This window comes from Ptychodera flava, chromosome 17 (genome assembly GCF_041260155.1).
Source record: "Ptychodera flava strain L36383 chromosome 17, AS_Pfla_20210202, whole genome shotgun sequence".
Lineage (NCBI taxonomy): Eukaryota > Metazoa > Hemichordata > Enteropneusta > Ptychoderidae > Ptychodera > Ptychodera flava.
In genome coordinates this window covers 39,964,305-39,988,031 of record NC_091944.1, presented here as the reverse complement: position 1 = coordinate 39,988,031, position 23,727 = coordinate 39,964,305, and the positions used below count along the sequence as shown (strand labels likewise).

General features: G+C 37.7%; 1 protein-coding gene and 1 long non-coding RNA gene across 7 annotated transcripts in view; one reads left to right on the top strand and one right to left on the bottom strand.

Moving 5' to 3' along the window:
- Positions 1–23,727, bottom strand: part of LOC139116309 (DNA repair protein XRCC1-like) — a 216,354-nt gene that overhangs the window by 155,683 nt on the left and 36,944 nt on the right. For 5 of the 6 annotated variants that reach the window (XM_070678935.1, XM_070678939.1, XM_070678936.1 and 2 more), the window contains exons 3-5: positions 22,013–22,117; positions 3,535–3,693; positions 3,000–3,080 (exon numbers count right to left, since the gene is read on the bottom strand). In XM_070678935.1, coding sequence (XP_070535036.1) covers positions 3,000–3,080; positions 3,535–3,693; positions 22,013–22,117 — 345 coding nt within the window. The remainder of the gene's footprint in view (positions 1–2,999; positions 3,081–3,534; positions 3,694–22,012; positions 22,118–23,727) is intronic. The other variant, XM_070678938.1, reaches the window with a different exon arrangement.
- On the top strand, positions 17,499–20,673 carry LOC139116308 (uncharacterized). Its single transcript, XR_011548278.1, has 4 exons — positions 17,499–18,729; positions 19,295–19,532; positions 19,634–19,810; positions 20,389–20,673. It is a non-coding gene; the product is annotated as an uncharacterized lncRNA (long non-coding RNA).

Here is a 23,727-nt window from a genome sequence, read left to right as displayed (position 1 = left end):
TTTGACAATCATTGTCCCCGTTACGATGTCATTTGTGATACGCCAAACAGTCCAAATGTGGTTGACTAAACTCGTGAGACCTTATTGATTCAACGCGAAACATGTCGCATCCGTCAAGAAAAGCATTTCGCTTTCCCAGTGGTTTGGCAATGGTGGGGTACAGTACGAGGTATGAACATTTTGGAACTGTCATATTTCAACCAAGGCCACTGTGCTTTCTATTTTGGGAGATAACATCTACAGCATTTTTCCTCATCATAATGCTTATGTTTAGATCTTTTGTCAGAAACATCATTTAATCGTAACATTGAGTCGTCGATTCTCAGATGATCCCACTCACCCTGGCCCTCATAGCCGTGTAAATCATCACGATGTCATTTTTCAGAGTTACACAATGCCCATTGTCGTAAACAACGCGCCTCTTTATGTCAACAACTTTGCTTGATTTTTGCATAGGTCTGCTGAGTGGAAATTATGCCCTGGCTCGCGAAAATGCACAATGCCTTGCTTGTGTTAGTGGAAATATTACTGTAAAATACTCATATTTACAGCGATCACTCCACAAACTATCTGCCAACAATGTTCATCTACCTCGCAAGGCCGCATAAATGATTTTGAAGAACTGAACCGTCGATCGTCGATAAGCAATATGATTGGGTTTTGCAATTTTTTACTTAATTTGTTGGGGCGCAGCAGTCAGCATACAACAAAGAAATGCTATTTACGCCAAATGTTAAGCGATTTTTTTAATTGGATGATGAAACAATTTCATGTCGATCATCAAAAAATTGCAACATTCTGTGAGTCGGCAAGTGAATCTCAGAAGAAAGTCACAATTGTATCTAAAAAAGTCAGTGATTGACATTTATTTTGTCTGAACGACAACACAAATAGGGCGATACTTGCACAAACCGCAACTTAGGTTCGCGTTGATTGCGCCAGAAGTTGTAAAAACAACTTGTCCGGTGGGCGACCAGATTTTATTTTTGACTTGCCCGAACGTAAATTTCACTTGTCCCGGGCGCCGGGTGATAGGAATTGTCAAGCCCTGAGATATTATGGAAGCAGGCAGATTACTGACAGATATCATCAGGTGCAAAATCAGTAAACTTTACAATATTTACAAAGTCTTACTGATCAATGCAAGAAAATTTGGTAAATATCACCATGTTTGTGTGCAGTACTTTGTTTTAAGGTAGTATGCGCCTCGAAAGTGGAAGCCCTTAAACCTTTGCTAAAACTTTCCTCAAGGATTATTTCAACCATTCTCTTTCAAAATCAAGCAAAAAATTTTGGGTCAAAGTACAAATTTTACTAGAGACAAATTGCCGACATTTACTAATATTTGAAATTCAAAATGGCCAGTGAGTGTTAATAACTCTATGGAGAAAAATATAAAATTCCATTTTTGAACACTAGAGTTTTCTTATGTACATGCTGAGAGCTGGGTACCAGATTTGCATAAATTCAAGGCATGCAAATGATATTATAATGAGGGACAGCCTCTCTTTGAGATGCAGCCTTGAGAAGCATCATGGCAGCCCTGCCGACCGTAGGATACGGATCACCTGAAATGTCTTGCTCTATTAATCCGTAATCGTTCCTTTTCAAACAAACGAAAATCATGTATAAGCATTTTGAAGAGTAATGAACCACCAGGTTCCTTGTTTGTGCAGTTTTATAGCAATAAAGTAAGCGAAACAGACATTTATTTTCCCCGTAGCATTGTGGCCTGGTCCATAGCAACGTCTAAAACATAGGGGGATACGCATCTGTAGATTGATTGGCTAAGAAACAAGGGTTAAAGGCTTTGAACCCCATTCAAACTCTGTATACATATTCATGATTGATTTTCCCGCGTTCTGCATGAATTGGAACAGTGTAGGACTATGTTAACGCGAACAACGCACTTTTACAGCGCTGTAACTATGCGATGACCTCACCCCAGCGTTCAGAAAGCTCCACGTATTTGATACCCGGTGGTAAGATGTTTAATGCTTTCATGAAGTTTATCTCGTGTATAAAGATTCTGTATACATTTCTTTTGAAATTTTTAGTGTTAATTGTCGATTAAAAATGACGTGTAAACCCGGACGTTGTTTTGCCGTATAAATAACTACACCGTGCCACAGACGCTGCACAGACATACATGACACTGTGCACGGAGGGACATTACGTACAGATACCCACGTACCCTGTAACTGAAGTGGTACGTCCACGGTCAGTGTATACGTGCGTGTAAACTGGCGGCCATCTAAGTATGAATAGGGAGAGGCGAAGTCAGATCTAGAGCAAAGTTTCGCCGGCGATTTTTCAGTAACTAGACCTTGAACACCAAAAATAATTAGTTACACAAAGTAATGCAGGTCTGGTCTTGGAGAAAATACCCAATTGGGGTCGTCAAAGACTTGTTAACGAAAAGGACGCACTTTTTAAGAGGACCTTGCACTGGCCGCGGTCAAAAATAACATCGGGGATTCACGAAAAACTACTCCACAGAAGTTGATTTTTTTCCCTCCAGACTATGATAACAGTTGTTAGGAACGAATAGAACGGACAACTTGAAAATCTATGGAGCGCTTTAACGAAAATCTGTATTTTCCCACTATGGAGAAAACCGACCAACCGTCACTTGTGAGCGCTGGGTGTGTGTGTTGGTTTGAAGCAAAATCCTCATTATGCATGCAAATTAGGTACCCAGCTCCAGCGTGTACACCAAGAACTTTAAAAAGAACCCCCACAATTTCTGGATCAGAAAAGAAATGAATACGTTTGAGAGTCAGAATACTTTTCCTTAAGGCGAATTCTACATTAAATGCTCTTAAAATGGTCACATTACAGGGACATGCAAAGTAAGCTGATATAGATCATATGAAATAATTTATACTTTACCTCATTTCACTAACTTGATGCGCTAAGAAACAGTAAGTAGGAATGAAAATTACTAACGTCCACACCCATTGATATTGAATGAAATCAATGGAGACAGGTATAAATACCGTTGTTTTTGAAGTCTTTTCTGATTCTTCTGAACTTGGCGGTGAATGGAACTTGATGAAAGACAGTCCAAAAGTTGTGGTCTGAAAATAAATAAACACTGAAATTTTTGTGAGGAAATTCTGACCTGATAATCTGGTTTATTTATTTCATTGACCATTTTAAACTGGATTTCAGATGGAAATCCAACTGTACATTACATTTATAAGGAGATTTGCCTAAATATTATGGATATTACTGACAATTACAAGTAATAGCTAAATATTTAAACAAACCGCGGCAAAAGTGCCAGTAAGTTTGACATCAGCACTGAGTAGTCTTGTGTATTTCACTACTTCATGCTTATACCGTATGATCTGCCATTGAAAATCTAACACACACCAAAATCTATATTTTTAGTTCCTACCACAAGCCCGATCATCTATATTTCACAGCTACTTAGTGATAATACTAAAAACCTAAAAAACTCCTAAATGCATCTGCCATGACCATTATTTTCCCCTTCTGTTTGGGAAATGAGGAACGTTTCTACCTTACCTTGTTAAATGGTTGTGTACATACAATTTTCACTCTGTCCCACTTCTGGTTACATACAGTTTTACTAAGTTTTTCCGGACCAAACATTCGAACTCTGTTGGTGTTTGTATTATTCTTACTTTCCACTGGACTCATGAAGGATGATGCAACCAGAATGACCTGCAAACATCATAAATGAATTGGTCTTCTATAACATATTGGATCAAAAGCATCATCAGTGAAATTTGTAAGCATTTATACAGCTGTTTTTGCTAAGGGCGGTAGGCAGGTGAATGTTACCTTGGTTCCCCAGTCATTTTACTGGAGCTCTCCTCGGTACATCAATGCAATCAGATTAAGGTAGAACGCGCCTCGGCAACAGACAATCGGACTCTCAACTTTCTACAATTCTTTTCTGATCTACCACTTGTGGGGGCTCATTTTAAAGCTCTTGAAGAAAGAAAAACTTTAACCGTCTTAGTTTTTCAAAAATCCAAATTTTAGTTTTCTCCCATAGAGTTAACACAGGGATGGCGGCCAGTTTGAATTTCAAAAATTGCAAAATGTTGGGCAATTTGTTTCGCAAGTTGCGAACTTTGCATGGTGACCCCTGATTTTTATTGTTGATTTGGTGAGAGAATGGTTGAAAGTTTTGTTTGAGAAAGTTTGAGCAAAAGTTTAAGTCTTTCACTTTCGAGGTGCATACTACTTTAAAGGGACTGCAGCAATGTAATACAAATATTATCTAACCTTAGCAAAAACACTAGTGAGTAACTGTTAGGTATTGCTACAGAAGCAAAATGGGAAAGCAAAAACACTTGAATCAACAAAGATCTTAATCATGTAATAAGATGGGTGACCACATTGTAGATTACAAGACAATATTACTTTATCTAATTGTAACTAAATTTAAAACAAAGCAATCTTACATCTAGAGTTATAAGACACGTCTTCCCTATGGAGACTGGTTATAAAGGATCAGTGAATTGCGGATTAGATTCAGAAAGAAACAAGTAAATTTAATCATGTTTTTGTTGCCATTCATATTGATGAAGACGTAAGGTCGAGTAAAATGTAAGATTCAGCAAGAATGTTGCTGTAAAGCTTTCCATGAACAGTCTTTTGCTTCAACGGACAGATAGTTTGTGGGTTGAAGTTGGTAAGCCAGTACTTGGTGTGTTGTTGATTAGTTAGAAGTGAGTGTGATTGACCAGCCAGTAACTGCTGTCTTGACTGACTAGTACAGGGTCTGTGGTGGATTACTCGGTAATCATTGTGTTTGCATCATATATCCTTTAGTTTACATCCTTTGTCAGAGTAAGTTAAATGGACGGTAAAAAAAGCAAGATTAAATGGATGATTATCACAGCTATTTGAAGGCATTTAAAGCATGTTTAGCATGTTTTACGCTTAATGCACATGAGCTGTATCGTTGGTAGATATATCAAAACATTATCACTGGTGAAGAAGGCATAATGAGAGAGACCATGACGTCGTCAATTGTCTCATGTCGTTTATGGTAAGCCAGTTTCTTTCAAATTCATCAAAGACAACTTTCAGCTTCAGTCCAGGATGCGGATTATTACATGCCTCGTATATTGAATGTCATGCGCTCCATAGGATTTATTGCCATCGCTATAATTGTTGGTACACCCAAGCCCCAATATACTTAGGGAAACTGCAGGGAAAATATCTATATCGCAAATTAATTAGCCAACAGTATTGCTAGTGCATCAGATCATCTTGCAGTTTGTTTATCGAAAACACTGCAGGGTGCGTATGCGGTGTCCCCTAGACAAAACACTATAGCAGAGGCTGTTCATTTAGCGTGAACGATGGTACAATAAAGGATTAACTTTTACAAGTAAAGTTACATTGCTTTTGCCAGTTTTTGTTGAATTGCTGTGGTAAATTCCATTGCCTAGGGAACATGTTGAAGCAACCAAATTCAACAGACTTTCCCTGAAGAAAAAGTGCAGGAGAGAAAACGGTATGCTATCGTTTGACTTCATTTCGTTGTACAGGCGTTGTCATCTTAAATGCCGTTATTACCACTGTCTCACAAATGAATGAATACTTGTCTAATTTTGCAAGATGCTAACGTATATGGTGTGAAATATATAAATAAAATTGAAAGCAATCTCAGTATAACTAATACAGAATATGTATCCATTTTGTTTTTTGTTGTTAATTTGCCAATAACCTATTCCTTATTTCACATTAAAAGCCATCGGCTGAACTTACGCATTGTTTAAAACATTCGTCCTATAAAAGGTGGGCGGTTTATTCATATCAAACACAGTTAACCTGGTTTGAAGTCTAGTTATATCTAGTGTGGTGATATTGTGTTACCAAGGTACACTGGTTGTCACCACAGTTGTGAAACTCAACATGCCCGGTTCAATACTAGCTTGTAATTGTAAAATTACCAGTTTCCCAAATGCTGTTCATTTTACCCCAAATTGTAGATAAACAGCCGCGCCTGAATTGACAGGGTGTGCCAGCGCGGGACAGTTGAGCTAAGGGAGATAGGGTTTAAAGTCTCCTGGAAGGTGTACAGATCACTCGGGAATTATATAGTATTTGTAGTAAAGGGAAAGCAACTCCATACATCGTTCATATTTGGGTTGTTTGCGTTTTGTGTATGATATTGTGTATCATATAAGTGTATATCATGTTTGGCTGTTTTATGTAAAATGTTGCTTAGCCATGGCGAGACGTACCCGTGATCTACGTGTCTTGTGTTAATTCGCACTGGAGCGGAGAGATTGCTGTGACACTATGATCCTTTGGCGCTACGTTTCGAAAACAGAGTTCTTCTACGTTTCGAACAGAGTTTCTTCATCAGTCGCTCAAAATTCATTTTTGATTTGTGAGAAGTGTTGAACGGTTGATTGTTTTATTTGATAATATGTTGTTCCACTTACTTTTGTTGTTCAACTAGGGAAGCTAGAATGTCTACTGTTTGATCTCTTTGTGTTTGTGTAGGTTCGTGTAAACCTGAGTTTGAGCTATTGTAGTTTATGTGAAGTCTGGCGCTTATAAGTGTGTCGCTATATTTCTGTTCCTTCTATGTGTGATTATTGGTTGGTTTTGGAACAGTTTTTTTAGTGTTTCATCTTTTTTCAAGTTCACTCTAGTTTTCTGTTAGGGCTTGCTTGATTTTTGTCGTTTCTATGTACAAATTATATGTTGTTATGAAGACTATTGTATTGTTGGTGGCGATATTTTTATCTTTTTGTTGTTCAAGCAGTCTTTTTCTTTTTATATGATGTCTCTCTGATAATGCATTCTATTTCATTTCTTTTGTATTGTCAGTCTTGTAATTTTTTCACTAAATTGTGTGACTTTCTATGTAAAATCACTTTCGTTGTTACATGTTATGATGTATCGTAATGTTTCACGTTTGATCAGACCTTTAAATGTTGCTGCCGGATGGCATGAGTTTCTTTGTAAGAATTGGAATGTATCTGTTGGCTTTGTGTGTGTCTTGATGTCGAGAATATTCTCTTTGTTGTATCGACGACCTTTGTAGATAGTCAGATCTAAATATGTGATTTCTTAAGGGGAGCTTTTAAACGCAAATTTGAAAGGAGGATACATTTTGTTGATGTTTGGCATGAATTCATTGAGTTCGTGTTGTGTTCCGATGAAAATCAGAAAAACATCATTCCTTAACCTCAGCCAGGTCGATATTTGTTGTTTGTGTTTCTGTATTATTCTCGTTTCTGTCTTGTGAAATGTAATATCTACTATTTCTGGAGAAGACGGGGACCCCATTGAGCATCCCCATATTTATGGTAGAATTCACCGTTGAATTCAAATGTGTTGTTTTTCAAGATTATTTCTAGCAGAACTATCATGTGCTTCGTTGATGGTTGCTTGATTATGTAATTATTTGATGATCTTTCCTGATTTAATGCTCTGCCGACTGAATGAATTGCCTTGAGCATCATGTGGTGTATTCATGTACATGGAAATTACATCCAGTGTCACTAGTGTCGCTTTGGCCATAACTTTGATTGTCTCAATTTTCCGTATAAAGTCTGTTGTCTTTGACGTATGTTGGTTGTCTTGACGATTTGTTTGAGAAAATGGTCAATGAATTCTGATATGTGAAATGTTGGACTGGAGCATCCACTTATGATTGGCCGTCCTACGAACATAACTCCTGGTGGCGGCATTTTGTGTATTTTCGGTAGAAGGTACCAAAGTGGTGTTCTTATTTTCTATTGACTGGATTCAAATATTCACATGTGTGATGGTCAATGTGTTTTTCATTGTACATTTCTGTTATGAGATTGTGTATATCTTTTATTGTATTTTTTGTGTCATCTGTTGCCAATTTTGTGTATATCGTTGATCGTTAAGTTGACGTTGGCATTCTCTTATGTAATCATCAGTGTTTAAAATTGCTGTCCCCCGTCCTTTATCAAACGGTTTGATGGTTATCTTCTTGTTTTTTGATAGCGTTTTCAACGTTATTTGTTCTGCACGTGTCATGTTGTTTCTTGTGTTTCGAATAGGTGTGTTAACAATAGCCAATTTTGTCGATTCCAAATAATTTTCTAGTTTTGTGTTCTCGGTTGTATGTGGGATCCATTTCGAGTTCATTTTGAATGGGTGTTGTATGGTCTGTTTGTGTCTCATCATATATCGGAGTCTAATTTTCCGAATGTATTTTTTTATGTCACCTAACAGGTGGATTCTGTTAGGACGATTTCATGTGGGAATGAATTTTAAGTCTTTGCTAAGTACGTTGATTTCAATGTAGGTGAGTTTGTGTGTCGATAGGTTCTTAATGAATCTAAGATTGTTGTTTGATACAGTGCTCAATTTTGTTCTATTGCGACGTTTCGTTATTTTTGTCATACTATGATTCTTGTTTCTGTGCTTCCTTTTTTTGACTATGAACTTGGTCAAACTAAGACACAATAAAAAGCTGTCTCCGGCCATTCTGTCTTTCTCTAACCCAAACCTATCTCCAAGTGTGTACCCCAGAAAACTCTGTTTTCGAAACGTAGCGCCAAAGTATCGTAGTGTCACAGCAATCTCTCTCCGCTCCAGTGCGAATTAACACAAGACACGCAGATTATGGGTACGTTCGTCATGGCTAAGCATTATTTTACGACAGCCAAACATGATATACACTTATATTATACACAATATCATACACAAAACGCAAACAACCCAAATATGGACGATGTGTGGAGTTGCCTTCCCTGTACTACCAAAGACAAAGCAACAACTGATGAATAATTTTGTATTTCTTGTCTCTCTCATTTATCTATTTATTTATTTATTTATTTATTTATTTATCTCTTTATTTATCTATTTATTTATTTCACATTACAGACATTTGTATCGTATAAAATGAAAGAAGTATTGATTACAAGGCAGTGTGTGTGAGAATACTATTGTTTTACCGTAAAATTCAGATTTATGTTCCTGTTTTGATGGAATTATCGTTAACATGCCTAAAATATGAAGGGAATGTACAAGGTATATGGAAATTAAAAAGAATTATTAAAATCGGACCAATATTGGGCAGTAAGTGGCCAAAAGCGTTGAACCTATAATACAGCGGCGGCCATTTTGGATTTATGCAAATTAGGCGGTTTTCCACATCTTGGATTTTGGAATACTTTTGATATGTTTTTATATGGGTTTTTCTGAGATGAATGGTGAAAATATAAATTCTGTTGCAATTTGTGATGGGTTACGCCCTTTTTTGGCATAAAATGACTGGACTAAAATATCATTAAGATGATCTGTAGAACTCTGTATACCAAATTGCAAAGCTATCAGATGAGTAGTTTTGGAAATACACATTTTATGACAGAAAGTGGAAAAAATTGCCCCAAAAATACAAAATTGCAGATTTCATCATAATTTCAATAAATATGATTGTTCATCTGTAGAAACCTGTATACCAAGTTTCAAAGCTATCAGATGTGTACATTTGGAATTACACATTTTTTGACCAAAAATGGCAAAAATTGCCCCCAAAATACAAAATTACAGATTTCATTAGAAATTCCATACATATTACTTGGCTCATCTGTAGAAACCTGTATACCAAATTTCAAAGCTATCAGACCAGTACTTTTGGAGAAACACATTTTGTGACCAAAAATGACAAAAATTGCCCCAAAATTACAAAATTGCAGATTTCATCATTATTTCCGTAAATATCATTAAGGTGATCTGTAGGAACCGGTATACCAAATTGCAGAGCTATCAGATGAGCAGTTTTGGAAATACACATTTTTTGACCAAAAATGGCAAAAATTGCCCCAAAAATACAAAATTACAGATTTCATCAGAAATTCCACATATATTACTTAGTTCCTCTTTAAAAACCTGTATACCAAATTTCAAAACTATCAGACCAGTACTTTTAGAGAAATACATTTTTTGACAAAAAATGGTAAAAATTGCCTTTAAAATGCAAATTTGCATATTTCTGCACAATTTGATCAAATCTGAAATAGATCATCCCTAGGGACATATCTATCAAATATCAAAGCTATCTGACTGGTAGTTTTGAAGAAGGAGATTTTTAAAGATTTTTTTACCAAAAATGACAAACATTGCCTTTAAAATACAAATATGCAAATTTCACCACGATCTGAACAAATCTGACTGAAGTCACCCTAAGAAAAACTGCATATCAAATTTCAAAGCAATCGGACAAGCGCTTCCAGAGAAGAAGATTTTTTTACCAAAATCACCAAAAAATGCCCCAAAAACACAAATATGCAAATTTCACCAAGTTTTGAACAAACTTACGTGAGGTCACCCCAAGTGAGCTGCATATAAAATTTCAAAGCAATTGGACCTGCGGTTTCAGAGGAGAAGGCAATTGTTGACGGACAACGACGGACGACAAGGGACGACGACGGAAAATCAACCTATTTGATAAGTTCCGCGTCGCTGACAGCGGAGCTAATAAAGGACGTAGCACTTGTGGTTACTTATTTATTGACATAAACGTATATTTTAGGTAAAAGGTGATCAAGGTCACATGACATTTTGTCAAAAAATTTCTATCCTATAGTTATCCCTATATACCAAAAATCAGACATCAAGCTCTATTGGCTTGCTCAGAATTAGATATGCACATAATTAATGAGGTACAATATGTGGCGTCATAAGGTCTCCCACCATACCAAATATGAAGGGTGTACCACTTGTGGTTACTGAGTTATGGACAACTTTGTATATTTGAGGTCAAAGGTCATGAGGTCACGTGACATTTTGTCAAAAAAATTGTTTTGCCAAGTTATCCCTATAAAGATAAAGTAGAAGAGAAATTTTATGCAAAGCAGGCATGGAATGGGCTTAATGTCATGATGGGGAGGGGAAAACGTAAACAACATGTTAACCCAGATAACAATGTATTATTTGTAAATGATTTGAATAAGTTCTATGGCAGGTTTGATACCCACGATTTTAGTAGTCAGTGTCACAGGGTGTGTGAAAACATTTCATTGGGTCAAACTATACAGCTGACAGAGGATGAGGTTGTCAAATGCCTCACATATGTCCAGCCAAACAAAGCACCTGGACCTGATGGTCTAGGTGGAAAGGTGTTAAAAGCTTGCGCCAATCAGCTGAAATATGTGTTGACCACGCTGTTTCAATTGTTGCTGAATAACAGTATTGTTCCAAACTCTTGGAAAGAATCAACCATTATACCTGTACCAAAAAGACCAGGTGCGCAATTATTTAATGATTTTAGGCCTGTAGCACTCACCTCTGTGATGGCTAAATGTATGGAAAGGGTAATTAGCAAACACCTAGTAGCCTCAGTGGCTGAGTATTTAGATCCCTTTCAGTTTGCATATAAATCACGTAGGGGAACCGAAGATGCTAGTCTCACATTACTCAATACCATACTGAATCACATCCAGCATCCAAAAACATATGCGCGCATTTTGTTCATTGATTTTAGTTCAGCTTTCAATACGATGCAAATTCACATTCTATCACAACGACTTTTTGATTTAAATGTAAACGGATGTATCATTCACTGGATTCGAGATTTTCTTTCAAATAGACCCCAGAGAGTAAGGATGAATGGAACTTTTTCAAATGAGCTTATATTGAACACGGGCGCACCACAGGGCTGCGTTTTAGCACCAGTTTTGTTCTCAATTTATACTGATGAAATGAGAATTAATAATCCAGCTGCAAGTTTGTTTAAATATGCCGACGATATGGCACTTGTCGGCCTCATGGTGAAAGAAAAATGCTTGAATGAACGCATGTATTTTGATCATGTTGCAAACTTACAAGACTGGTGTAAACGCAGTTTTCTGGAAATGAATGTTGCCAAAACGAAGGAACTTGTGATAGATAGTTATAGATGTGCCGACACTGTTGAGCCTGTTACACTGAATAGTGAATCTGTTGAAATTGTCACGTGTTTTAAATATCTAGGTTTGCAGTTACATCAGAAGCTGAATTTTAATGAAAACATCAATTGTATTGTCAAAAAGGCCACGCAGCGCATGTTTTTACTGAAACGGCTTCGAGGTTTTAATGTCAGTCAAGATGTTTTAGAGAAGGTATACAAGAGTCTCATAGAAAGTGTGATAACTTTCAATATCACAGTGTGGTATGGTAACTTGAGTGTTATCAACAGGAATAAGTTGGAAAGAGTTGTGAATATGGCCGGAAAAATAATTGGCAAGAAACAATGCCAGCTCTGTAATTTGTATAGACAATCTGTACATAGGAAAGCCAAGGCTATTGTAAGTGATGCCTCACATCCATTGTATTCTCAGTTTGATCTGTTGCCTTCAGGGAGACGCTATCGAGTGCCCATAACTCGCAAGAATATTTTAAAGAAATCTTTCATACCAAGTGCAATAAGCATACTAAATTCCAGTCTGTAATTTGTAAGCTTCCACCCATTTTAGATTACACATTACATGGTGTCTTTATTTTTATAAGTCTGTATCAATTTTTAACGTTTACGTTTGTAAGCTTTTATTGTGTTTTCTATGTGAATCTATTTGTGTGTCTTATTGTATATATGTAGGTGAAGCGAAAGAAAAATTTCCGCTAAAGGACAATAAAGTACAATCTAATCTAATCTAATCTAATCTAATCTATATACCAAAAATCAGACCTCTAGCTCTATTGGCTCGCTCAAAATTATATATGCACATAATTAATGAGGTCTCATCATACCATATATAAAGGGTGTAGCACTTTTGGTTACTGAGTTATGACAAATATGTAAATTTGAGGTCAAAGGTCACCGAGGTCACGTAACATTTTGTCAAAATGTCTGAGAAATCTGCATGAACAGATGGACTCACGGATGGAGTCACGGACGGACATGATCCAATCTTTAAGCCCCCTTGACTTCATCCGTGGGCACTAAAAACTGTGTCACTGCATCCTTTTTACAATATGAGAAACTAAATTTTTATTTTTCTGGGCCTCATACATTGGAATCTATGGAGAACTGCCTTATACATGGGAGTCTACCGAGTACTGCCTTATACATGGAAGTCTATGGAGAACTGCCTTATACATGGGAGTCTATGGAGGTATAAACTAAAAAGTCCTCCAACATGGCCAAATTTGAACACATTGTGTAACCAATCGACATGCATCTGTATGGGGTAGGGTACTATCCTTGTGCAAAGTTTGAAAGAAATTGACCCGGGCATGTCTGAGATATCTGCGTGAATGGACGGACGGAGGCACGGATGGACGCACGGACATGACCCAATCTATCCCAATCGTGGGGACTAAAAAATACACAATCGAAGATTTAGTTATAATTTGAATATATCACATCGGAACATCCCAAAGAATATGTCAACCAAAGCTATCTGACGAGTAGTTTTTTGAGAATAAAATTTTCTGACCAAAAATGGCAACAATTGCCCCCAAAACTAAAAATTGAAGATTTCATCATAATTTCAAAAGATGAAATTAAGTTCATCTGTAGGAACCTGCATATCGAGTTTCAAAGCTATCAGACCAGCACTTTTCTAGAAACACATTTTTAACCAAAAATGGAAAAATTGCCCCCATTGCAAAATAGAAATTGCAGATTCCCTCATTATTTCAATAAATATTGTTTAGTTCATCTATAGAAACCTGTATACCAAATTGCAAAGCTATTAGATGAGTAGTTTTGGGAATACACATTTTTTGACCAAAAATGGCAAAAATTGTTCCAAAAAAACAAAATTACAGATTTCATCAGAAATTCAGTATATATTACTTAGTTTATCTTTAGAAACCTGTTTACCAAATTTCAAAGCTGTTAGACCAGTACTTTTTGAGAAATACATTTTTTGACCAAAAATGGAAAAAAATGCCCCAAAAATTCAAAATTGCAGATTTCATCATAATTTCAATAAATATCATTAAGTTCATCTATAGAAACCTGTATACCAAATTTCAAAGCTATAAGATGAGTAGTTTTGGAAATACACATATTTTGACCAAATATGGCAAAAATTGCCCCAAAAATTTAAAATCACAGATTTCCTCAGAAATTCAGTAGATATTACTTAGTTCATCTGTAGGAACCTGTATACTGAATTTCAAAACTATCAGACCAGTACTTTTTGAGAAATACATTTTTTGACCAAAAATGGCAAAAATTGATTTAAAAATGCAAATTTGCATATTTCTGCACAATTTGAACAAATCTGAAATAGATCATCCCTTGGCACATATGTACCAAACATCAAAGCTATCTGACTGGTAGTTTTGAAGAAGATTTTTAAAGATTTTTTTAACAAAAATGACAAAAATTGCCTTAAAAATACAAATATGCAAATTTCACCACGATTTGAAAAATCTGACTGAAGTCACCCTCAGTAAACTGCTTATCACATTTCAAAGCAATCGGACAAGCAGTTTCAGAGAAGAAGATTTTTTTACCAAAAACACCAAAAAATGCCCCAAAAATACAAATAGGCAAATTTCAACAAACTTAAAGCCCCAGTATTTGTAACTGTTAACAATTTTTTTCATATTTTTGATTAAAATGACATCCTCAGTATGTGAAAGTAGACCATAATTAATACTGAATCGCATGGTTTGCATGCCCAGCCCGCCTCACGATTAACAGTAAAAGGAGTGAAAAATGACTTCTTGTCCGGACCAGAAGTCAGCTTTGTTGACACACGAAACGAAACGTAATCACACCACCGCGCATGCTCAACCACATCTACGCAAGTTTTACTGTGGCGTCCGTAGAAACCATACGCTCTTCGAAAAGGTCTGGTCCATCGAAACTGGAGACTCAGCAAAAACGCGCGAAAGTTTGGGTGAAATACCGGAAAGATATAAATAGTAGTGTTTACAGATTGTTCCGACTATAATGAGCCGTGCAAACAAACGTCTTGAACAGCTAAACTAACGACGGAGGCAGTCGATTGTAAGCTTCATGCAAGGCAATGCACGTTGTCACCGATGGTACGGAGATCAAGTTGGCTGAATGAATTGAGAGAGAAAAACATATATGAATAAAAATTCAACACTTCACCATTGTAATCATTGAACTAGTCGTTTCTTCCATTATGGAGTATAATGAAAATTTCGTTGAAAATAAATGACGGGACTGATTCTGCTCCGTCTACTCAAACGAAGTTTTGTGTACGGCCAGGCTACGCTGTAGGCAACACAGCCTATCAACTTCGCATATCGTTGCCGTAACTGAAAACGCTCAGAAAGGAACAGATTGTATCTTGAATGCAGTACAAAGTCTTACTTATTAAATTTAAAAGTATTTCAAAATAATATCGAACGTAACGGGTATCTAATCCTCACAAGGACTACAGTAGTACAACAAGTATCGGCTAGCTGCGATGCGATGGAAGTTCGAACACAAGAGAGATCCCGGCCTCACTACAAAGTCGTCCCCTGCGCACCCGCCCGACAGCAAACTAACCTCTTGGTTTGATTCTGTTGTTTATATTTTTGTATAAAATTCATGATACATATCTGACTTTCACAACTGTACAATATGCTCAGGCTGTAGTCTACAGACGATCGGAGGGAGCTAAGGCAGGCCCCAAATTTACATGGACAATGCCGGGACAATTATGGACGCAGCTCGATGAGAAAGTCATTCACATAAACCTAAATGAAGTGATCAATACAAAACTTTTAAACAGCACTGGTTCTGAAAATTTATGATCAACGGTTCTGACCTGCGGAATTTACACTGCGACGTTGTTTTTGTGTGTTTGGCATGATACTAGACCTGTAAAGGCTGTACTACATGGAGGTAGTAGACTGTACAAGTGCAGCGGGGCCGGGCCGAGATTGGTGTGGGGCCTGCAGCAAGGTAAATTGACAGCGTCCATTGCAGAATGCCCGCGTGTTATCCTTTGTCGTTTTGGAGGAAATTTACCGCTGTATTCAGAATGCCTTTTTACCAGTATAAAGTTCAGTAACTGATGCATCAAGAGCCACGAGTCTGTAAATTTCTTAGCAGTAGCTCCATTGTTTTTTTCTAAATTTTCGCTGAGATACAGCAGTGCGTATACTGGTCCCGATCGTTCTGACTCAGGCGTTCACAGCTGTTTAGGGAGCCGTCATTATTTACGATCTGGGGGTCGGAGGAATTACATTAGAAACTCCGAAATTTTGAGTCGCACCCCAGCCAACCATGATGACTTTGAGTAACCCCCTCTCTAACAGAAAGTTTGGCTTACCTGAGCCCATGTAATAATATGTAGATATAAAAGCTCACCTAATAAGCAGTCTCCGACCATATAGTATTGTTAAATTTGGATGGGTAGCATGTCATTATGGTATGGTTAAATGTCCAAATGGTTGTTGAACTCAAGTCAAATAAAATATACATTTCTATGATAATATAAAGGATGAATTCACAACAGTTCAGTTTTGTCCTAGATCCTGTGCACTTATAGTGATATCTGTCGAGAACATTTCTCCATGACCCAGCCTCTCCTTCCAACCCTGGTAACGACTGCAGAAAACTACTGTGTGACATCATCATCACCACTGTTGATCCTCATCTTTAATGTCGCTGGTGCCATTGCGTACATGAACAACGATATCATTCTCATCGTCACTATCTTCTCTTTCATAATAAGTATTGCTAGTAGTAGCACCTACTTGTAGTTTTTTGCCTTGCTTCATCTAGTTGATATTTATTTGTACTGTTAGAGTATTTATTTTCTTTTTATTTAATATGTATCAGAGTAAAATATATATAATCAACTAATCATTATGTCATTGAGGACATAGTAAGACAAAGAAAAAACATTTTGAGCACCCCCTTATAAACTTTCAATTTTTGAATGACCCCCAGGTCGTAAATACTGACGTTCCCTTACTTGCTGCCAAAGGCCATCGCGTTCACTGCATTCGACAGCGTACCATACATTGCCAAACTATGTTGCTTCGATTTCACAATCACCTTGCCGCTAAAGCAAACAATCAGCTGAAATTTTAGGGACGCCGTCAAAAGATCGATTTCTTTGAAAAAAACTTAATTGCTTAAGTTTGGGGGTGGGGGGTTTTGACCAAATTAATTTCTGTGCCGTCAAAAACGATTTAACGTTTTTTTGGCAAATTTTACGATTTCAAGGCTGCTTTTTGTACACTAAAATCGATCCAGCCACCCGGTCGAAGTTCAGCATACGAGATTTGAGATGTGCGCTACAAAATGGGGGTCTTGGACGCGGTGGTTTCCGGTGTGTACGTGCACGTGCGCACACATAACTTAGCCTTGAGAAACGCTGAGCGGCTGCGGGTTTGGACAGTGAGGCACATTTGGTGAGTTCGAATTTTCTCGCGTATGTTCTCCTCACACAATGTATAAATGCCCTACGAACGACTTTCAGAAACTAACGAACAAGATTTGGGAGTTAAATATCAAAAAACAACAGGGAAAATCCCGTGCTGATGTACAGAGAGCGCAACGAAATTGTGGCATGCCAAATTCAAAATGACCGACGATCTTTGGTTGAGTTTTTTTGTCCCAGGAGGTCGAGCCGAAACAGTCTACCGGTATTTTGAAATATTTTTCCGATGAACGTGTTGCTGGTAATCTAGCCCTGCGTACGATGCTGAGCGGGGCGATTAGCTGTAGCGGAACACACAGCATCGTACGCAGGGCTACTGGTAATCGTGAGTCAGATGAGCGTAGTCAGGAAGGTCTCCCATTTCAAATGCGGAAGGTACACCCCTAAAAGCCCCGAATACCAGTGGCGTTCGTTTTGATCAATCACGACAGGATGCATTTACTAGTGAGAGCCGACTGCGATTGATTCAGAGTTTCCTATCAGATTTAGAACTCGGTCCATCGGAAATTTTAACCCCCGATGTTGTCGGTGCCCAATCGTTCATGTCCCCATTGTGGGACAATAGAGCGACGTATTTTCTATACATGGAGACCATGGCGGACTACATACAACTTTACCCTAAAAGAAAGGGTTCAACAACAGTATCAACAAATGAAACCGCCATCTACACAGCAGTATCTGATCTAAAAAACAATTTGCAAACGTTTCTAAGCTTAGATTAAATACTATTTCTAAAGGTATGCTTCAGACAGCTGTAGAAAGGGCTGCACTTTTGAAACAGATGGTTTTATGTTTCCAACAGTTGAGAACTGTCATAGACGACCAGTTATGCAGAATGGTCCCCCCTTTCTAAAATGTTGGTGTCTGTAACTCTCCCTAATACTTTACCTGGAGAAAGTAAACCTTCATGTCAGCAGAGTCATTTATCTGTGGCAAAAAAAACTGGAAAAAAAATGCAGATGTGTTTGATAATGCCATTTCAATGTTGAATAAGTTTTGGAGAAAAGATCACGATGGTTTTCCTATAATACCAGTTCCTGTGCCTTGAAGGAAAACAAACACACCATACAGTGATCATGAAAATGTGGAAAAGGTATTTAAAAAGGGAATCCGTGAAATCAGAGCGACACCAGCTCTGGAAGGCTTTGAAAAGAGTCTATATTTCTCCAAAGACATTGTGTGAGGAGAACATATATGTTGGAATTCACAAAATGTACTTCTCCAATGTGCACTCACTGTTCAATAAACCCTATCAAGGCTACAACTCTAATGAGTTGCATTAAGAGTATGGGGAACAAGCTACCAACCCCAACTCTCAGTGCCGTCCATAATGGTCATTACATGACATTTTTTGAAGTGACCAATCATATCAAGCACCTAAAAGAGCAGGCACAAGGTAAGTTGTACTTTTTCAGTTGTATGGCGTAGTGTAGGTTTACATTTCAGATTTGAATTAATGTTCATTTGTGTGCTTGATTTCCCACGCTACTGAAATTTGTAACAAAAGTATATTATAAAAATTGCCTGTAAAAGTAAACAACACAAAAGGTTGCATGAAAGTTTAAATTAGCTTCAACTTCATACTTGCTCTTGTTAAAATTTTACTTGTTCATTGGTAAGGGAAAATGCATGTATTCAACATGTATTTACCATGGGATATACATTGTACATATACCCTACTAATTTTCAAAATGTGCTGAAAAACACTAAACCTACTCAGATGTTATACCAGTGTCACAGTATATCTAATTTTGTTATGCAACCCTCAAAATTTTTGTACATGTCTGAGAAATATGATGCTTTATGAAATGCATGAATAGCCATGAAAATATGAATTGTATTTCTTAATAGTGCAATTAAAAATCATACAATTCATATTTTCATGGCTATTGATATATTTCAGGAAGCATCATATTTCTGAAACATTTATTATATAATTGTTATTTGTTTGAATTGTTCAGGTCCTGATGTTGGTTGTCCATCTCTGTCTGAAGTGAAGCTGTGTCCACGGAGCTGTATGTATGTAATATCATCCAAAACTGATGGGGAAAGACATGAACTCCTGGTTCATTACAATGAGAGGCAGAATGAGCTTCAAACCAAGAGAAGAGAGAGAAAGAGAAATGCAAATGAAACCAGAAGTGATCATGACTGGGTGTGCAAATTTAGACTGGTGGATGGAGTGCAGTGTCAGTTTAGGTATGAAAAACTTGTCATCTTTGTTTTTTTAAAAAAGAACTGTTTATTGCAGATATTTACATGATTGATACTAATTCAAATATATATATATTTTCTTTCAGCTGTCAAACCTACTATGGTTTAAGAAAACACAAACAGGAAACAACACTTTGAGAGACAATCCACCCACCACTCTAAATTATGAGCGAAGAAATACAAGAAAAGAAGTACTGTAATGATCCAGTGAAACCAGAAGTGAGAGAGAGCATGTCAAATTTCAAGCTTCTAGCAGGCACAAGGTAAGTTATACTTTGTCAGTTCTCTGGCATAGTATTACACGACATATTTGAATGTTAATCTGTGTTCTGGATTTCCTCAGGATTCTGAAATTTGTAACATAGGGTAGTACATTGTAGTATATTTTAAAATTGCCAGTAAAAGTAACTTGCATGAAAAGTTTAATGGAAATTTAGTTTCAACATAAATAGTAGTTTTAGATACTTGCTCAATGACTTGTAAAAAATTCACATGTACATTGGTGAGGGAAATGCCTGTATTCTATTTCCCACATGTCCATGCGTGGACATACATTGTACCCTTCAAGTATTCAAACTGTGCTGGCGAACACTAAACGTAATTAGATGATATATCAGTGTCATAGTATATCTAATTTTACTATGTAACCTTCAAAATTTTGATACATGTCTGGGAAAAATATGAATTAATAGCTATGAAATTGTGAATTATATTCCTTACCAGTACACTGTACAGTAAGTTTAGGAACCTAATTCATATTTCCATGGCTATTCATACATTTTAGAAAGCACCATATTTCTGAATATTTATTGTATAATATTAATTTGTTTGCATTGTGCAGGGGCTGATGTTGGTTCGCTGATTCCGAAGTGAAGCTGTGTCCAAGCACTTAGTGACTTTATTAGTCTGGAAGAGATCCTGCCATTTGATTCTTCCCTGTGTATCAGCTGGAACACGCGGAGACCGGAATCTCAGCGTCTTGACATTCTTGCAAAGACCAGTAGAGATTTCTGCCTGATCCTTGAATCAAGGCATAGCGTCTGTGGAGAGTCTATGACTTATGTGCAAATTTATTGTTGTTGTTGTTATTATTGTGTTCTGGGTTGCAATAAAAGTATTTATGGTTTTTTCGATTTTTATTTAATTCAATGGTACATTGGTATGTCGTTTGAAAGAAATAGTACAGAGTATGAGTCGCTCGCAATGTTTTTCAATTTTAGGTCAGTTAAGTTAGAAGGGGGGGTGGGGGGTCTGGGCCAAACTTAAGCAATTAAGTTAGATTTATTATATTGAACTTTTGATGTTGCCCCTTATTACTTCAAGTTACTCAATTTTGATAGCTATTTGCCTAAAGAAGAAAGCCAAGTGTATATAGTGTCGTCTTGATTTTACATCGGTACCCGGAGTTCTAATTGACCAACTGCAGGGTGCGCATCGGTGCACTGCCGACTGCAGTTTGAATAATCCGTATATACGCACACGGTACCAGAATATAATGATAGCCTCCTCTGCCAAAGTTCTGTATCCTCTGAAAACACAGTAGCACTACGTATTTGAGCGGAGAAGAACAGAATAAAACCCTTCGCAGGTCATTCCAGCCGGCGACCATGGACGATTACCCGGGCCGTGTGGCGTGGCATGGCAAGGCCCCAGGAATGTTGCAGGCTCGATGATGTCATCAGTATCGGCGTTCTCGATCACGTGCACAGCCTACAAATTGTCAACAAACCCGCGCGGCAATCCAACTCGATCGGGCAATATTTAGCGTTTGTATGTCACTACAGGAGCACAAATTTGGCTTATTTCTTTACTGAACAACATTTCACGATGGATGTAAGAGAATAATATGTAATTTCGAACATAAAAAAAGGTTAAAAGTTACAAATACTGGGGCTTTAAGTGAGGTCACCTCAAGTGAACTGCATATAAAATTTCAAAGCAATGGGACTTGCGGTTTCAGAGGAGAAGGCAATTGTTGACGGACGACGACGACGACAGTTGACGACGGAAAATCAACCTATATGATAAGCTCCGCGTCGCTGACAGCAGAGCTAACAAAATCGGTTGAGATATGCCTGAGTTATGGCTCTGTACATGAAAAAATCGTAACAAAATGGCCGAACGATGGCCATATTGGATCGTATCACAAAACAAATTGACATGCATATGTATGACACACGTCAATGTCCTTGTACCAACTTTCAATAAAATTGGTTGAAACATGTCTGAGTTATGGCTCTGTACATGAAAAAAATCGTAACAAAATGGCCGCATGGCCATATTGGATCGTATCAGAAAACAAATTGACGTGCATATGTATAACATAGGTCAATGTCCTTGTACCAACTTTCAAAAAAATTGGTTGAAACATGTTTTGAGTTAACTTTGAGCAGCACTAACCCTGTGCCAGCGTTCTGTTAGTGCTGCGTTAGCGAATTGGAAAGTGGGTTTTAAGCTGTACTGACCTGATAATTATCTGTAACATCAGTTGACTTTCCAACTAAAACTTCAACAAATGCAGATCCCTCGTTACCAATATCAATGGAATGTATTATGCTTGCCTTTTCAAACTGTGAGAAAAAATATCAGTAACTAGAAAGCATTTGCAAACGAAAGCGAAGTTCCAGAGACCAGAGCAGCGGAAGAAACAAGAGAATGTGTGACGAAGATAGGTGCAGAATGAAAGAGTGCTTGGGATTTTAATATGCAAGCATGTACCTATAGTTAGGGCTGATAGCAGTAACAACAGAATACAACTGAAAGCAAGGCTGTACGGGGAACTAGTACACAGATTACGAATGCCTACATGTACGGTAAAAACACAACAGATACATACAGGGGCGACAACGCACAGAAATGTATATCAGATGAGAGGAAACATTGGACCTAGGCCATTGAACTTGAAAACCAATGCCACATGCATTTTCATTTGATTAAAAGCACTGACTAAAACAATTTTCATTGGTATGTCGCTGTTTTCACAAGATACTGACTGTTTGATCTTGGAAAGTTGAGTTGCTTTTACATGCAGCCAACGCATGCCGGTGTGGTGACAGACAGTTCATATGCTATGCCTAGCTCTGCATGGCAGGACTGTGTGTTACTGGTGTTAAACGGCCTCCCACCACAGCCCTGCAGACTGATATAGATAAAACTGCTAGTGGCTCCTCAGAAATACGGCGGGCAGTTTCTCCGCTGAAAACAGCCGATTTTGAATCCAAAACTTGCATTGATCTTTGTTTTCGAGCACATCCACCTCGCCTAGGTACACAATGTGCCCAGCCACGCTTGTAAACTTGTACACAAAGCCTACTTTACTCTCTCAATGCGAGGGAAGCGTTCGTATCCACCGCCATTGTTAATCTCATTCAACCCATGAGCACTCAGGCTAACACCAGCGGTCTAGGGAAGGGAAGGCGTATGACATAACAGTATAGCGCCACGTACAGAGAGTATTTAGAGAAAAATAAAAATCAAAAAGCAACAAAAAACAAAGCGAAAGAAAGCTAGAATTATTAATAGCTGAATGCAATATGATAGTTGTGCAATGCAAAATAAAAAATAAATAAATAAACAAACAAGAAATGCCCGTAAAACCCGTCCAAGCTGAGCGATGACATCATAAGCGTGTTGCAATGCATTCTGGGTAATTAAACATTTTTTTAATGCCAACGGTCGATATTTGACGAGGCGACTGCGCGCGGATTGTGAGATATCGATCAAAACATGTCTTCAAAAAAGTAAAAGTTTGAATTCCGGTGGCCAACCTGAATTCAGCTTCCGAACATCGAACGTTCGGCACTGGGGCCATTGTCAACAAAGCTATGGAGTACGAGTCTACGCTGACACTGCTGTACGCTACAGTACCACTGGCGTCGGTGATCGGTCATGGCCTGTGGGAGAAAGCTGAGTCTTACTGACTTGGCGTATAAACAAAAAATAATTTTTGCTGATTCCACCAGAATTGGCAAAGGTGACTAGCACAGTTACGTGCGGTTGATACATTGCGGCCGCCGCATGATATGCATAGACGCATGCCACGCGTGCATACCAGACGACAAAATGTAGTCATCGGAGGCGGCTAATATTTGACATGTAAAAACTGATGCTTATGTGATATTGGTTAAAAATATAATACAACCGATTTAGAATAGTGAAAACGACAAAAACTAAGGAGAAG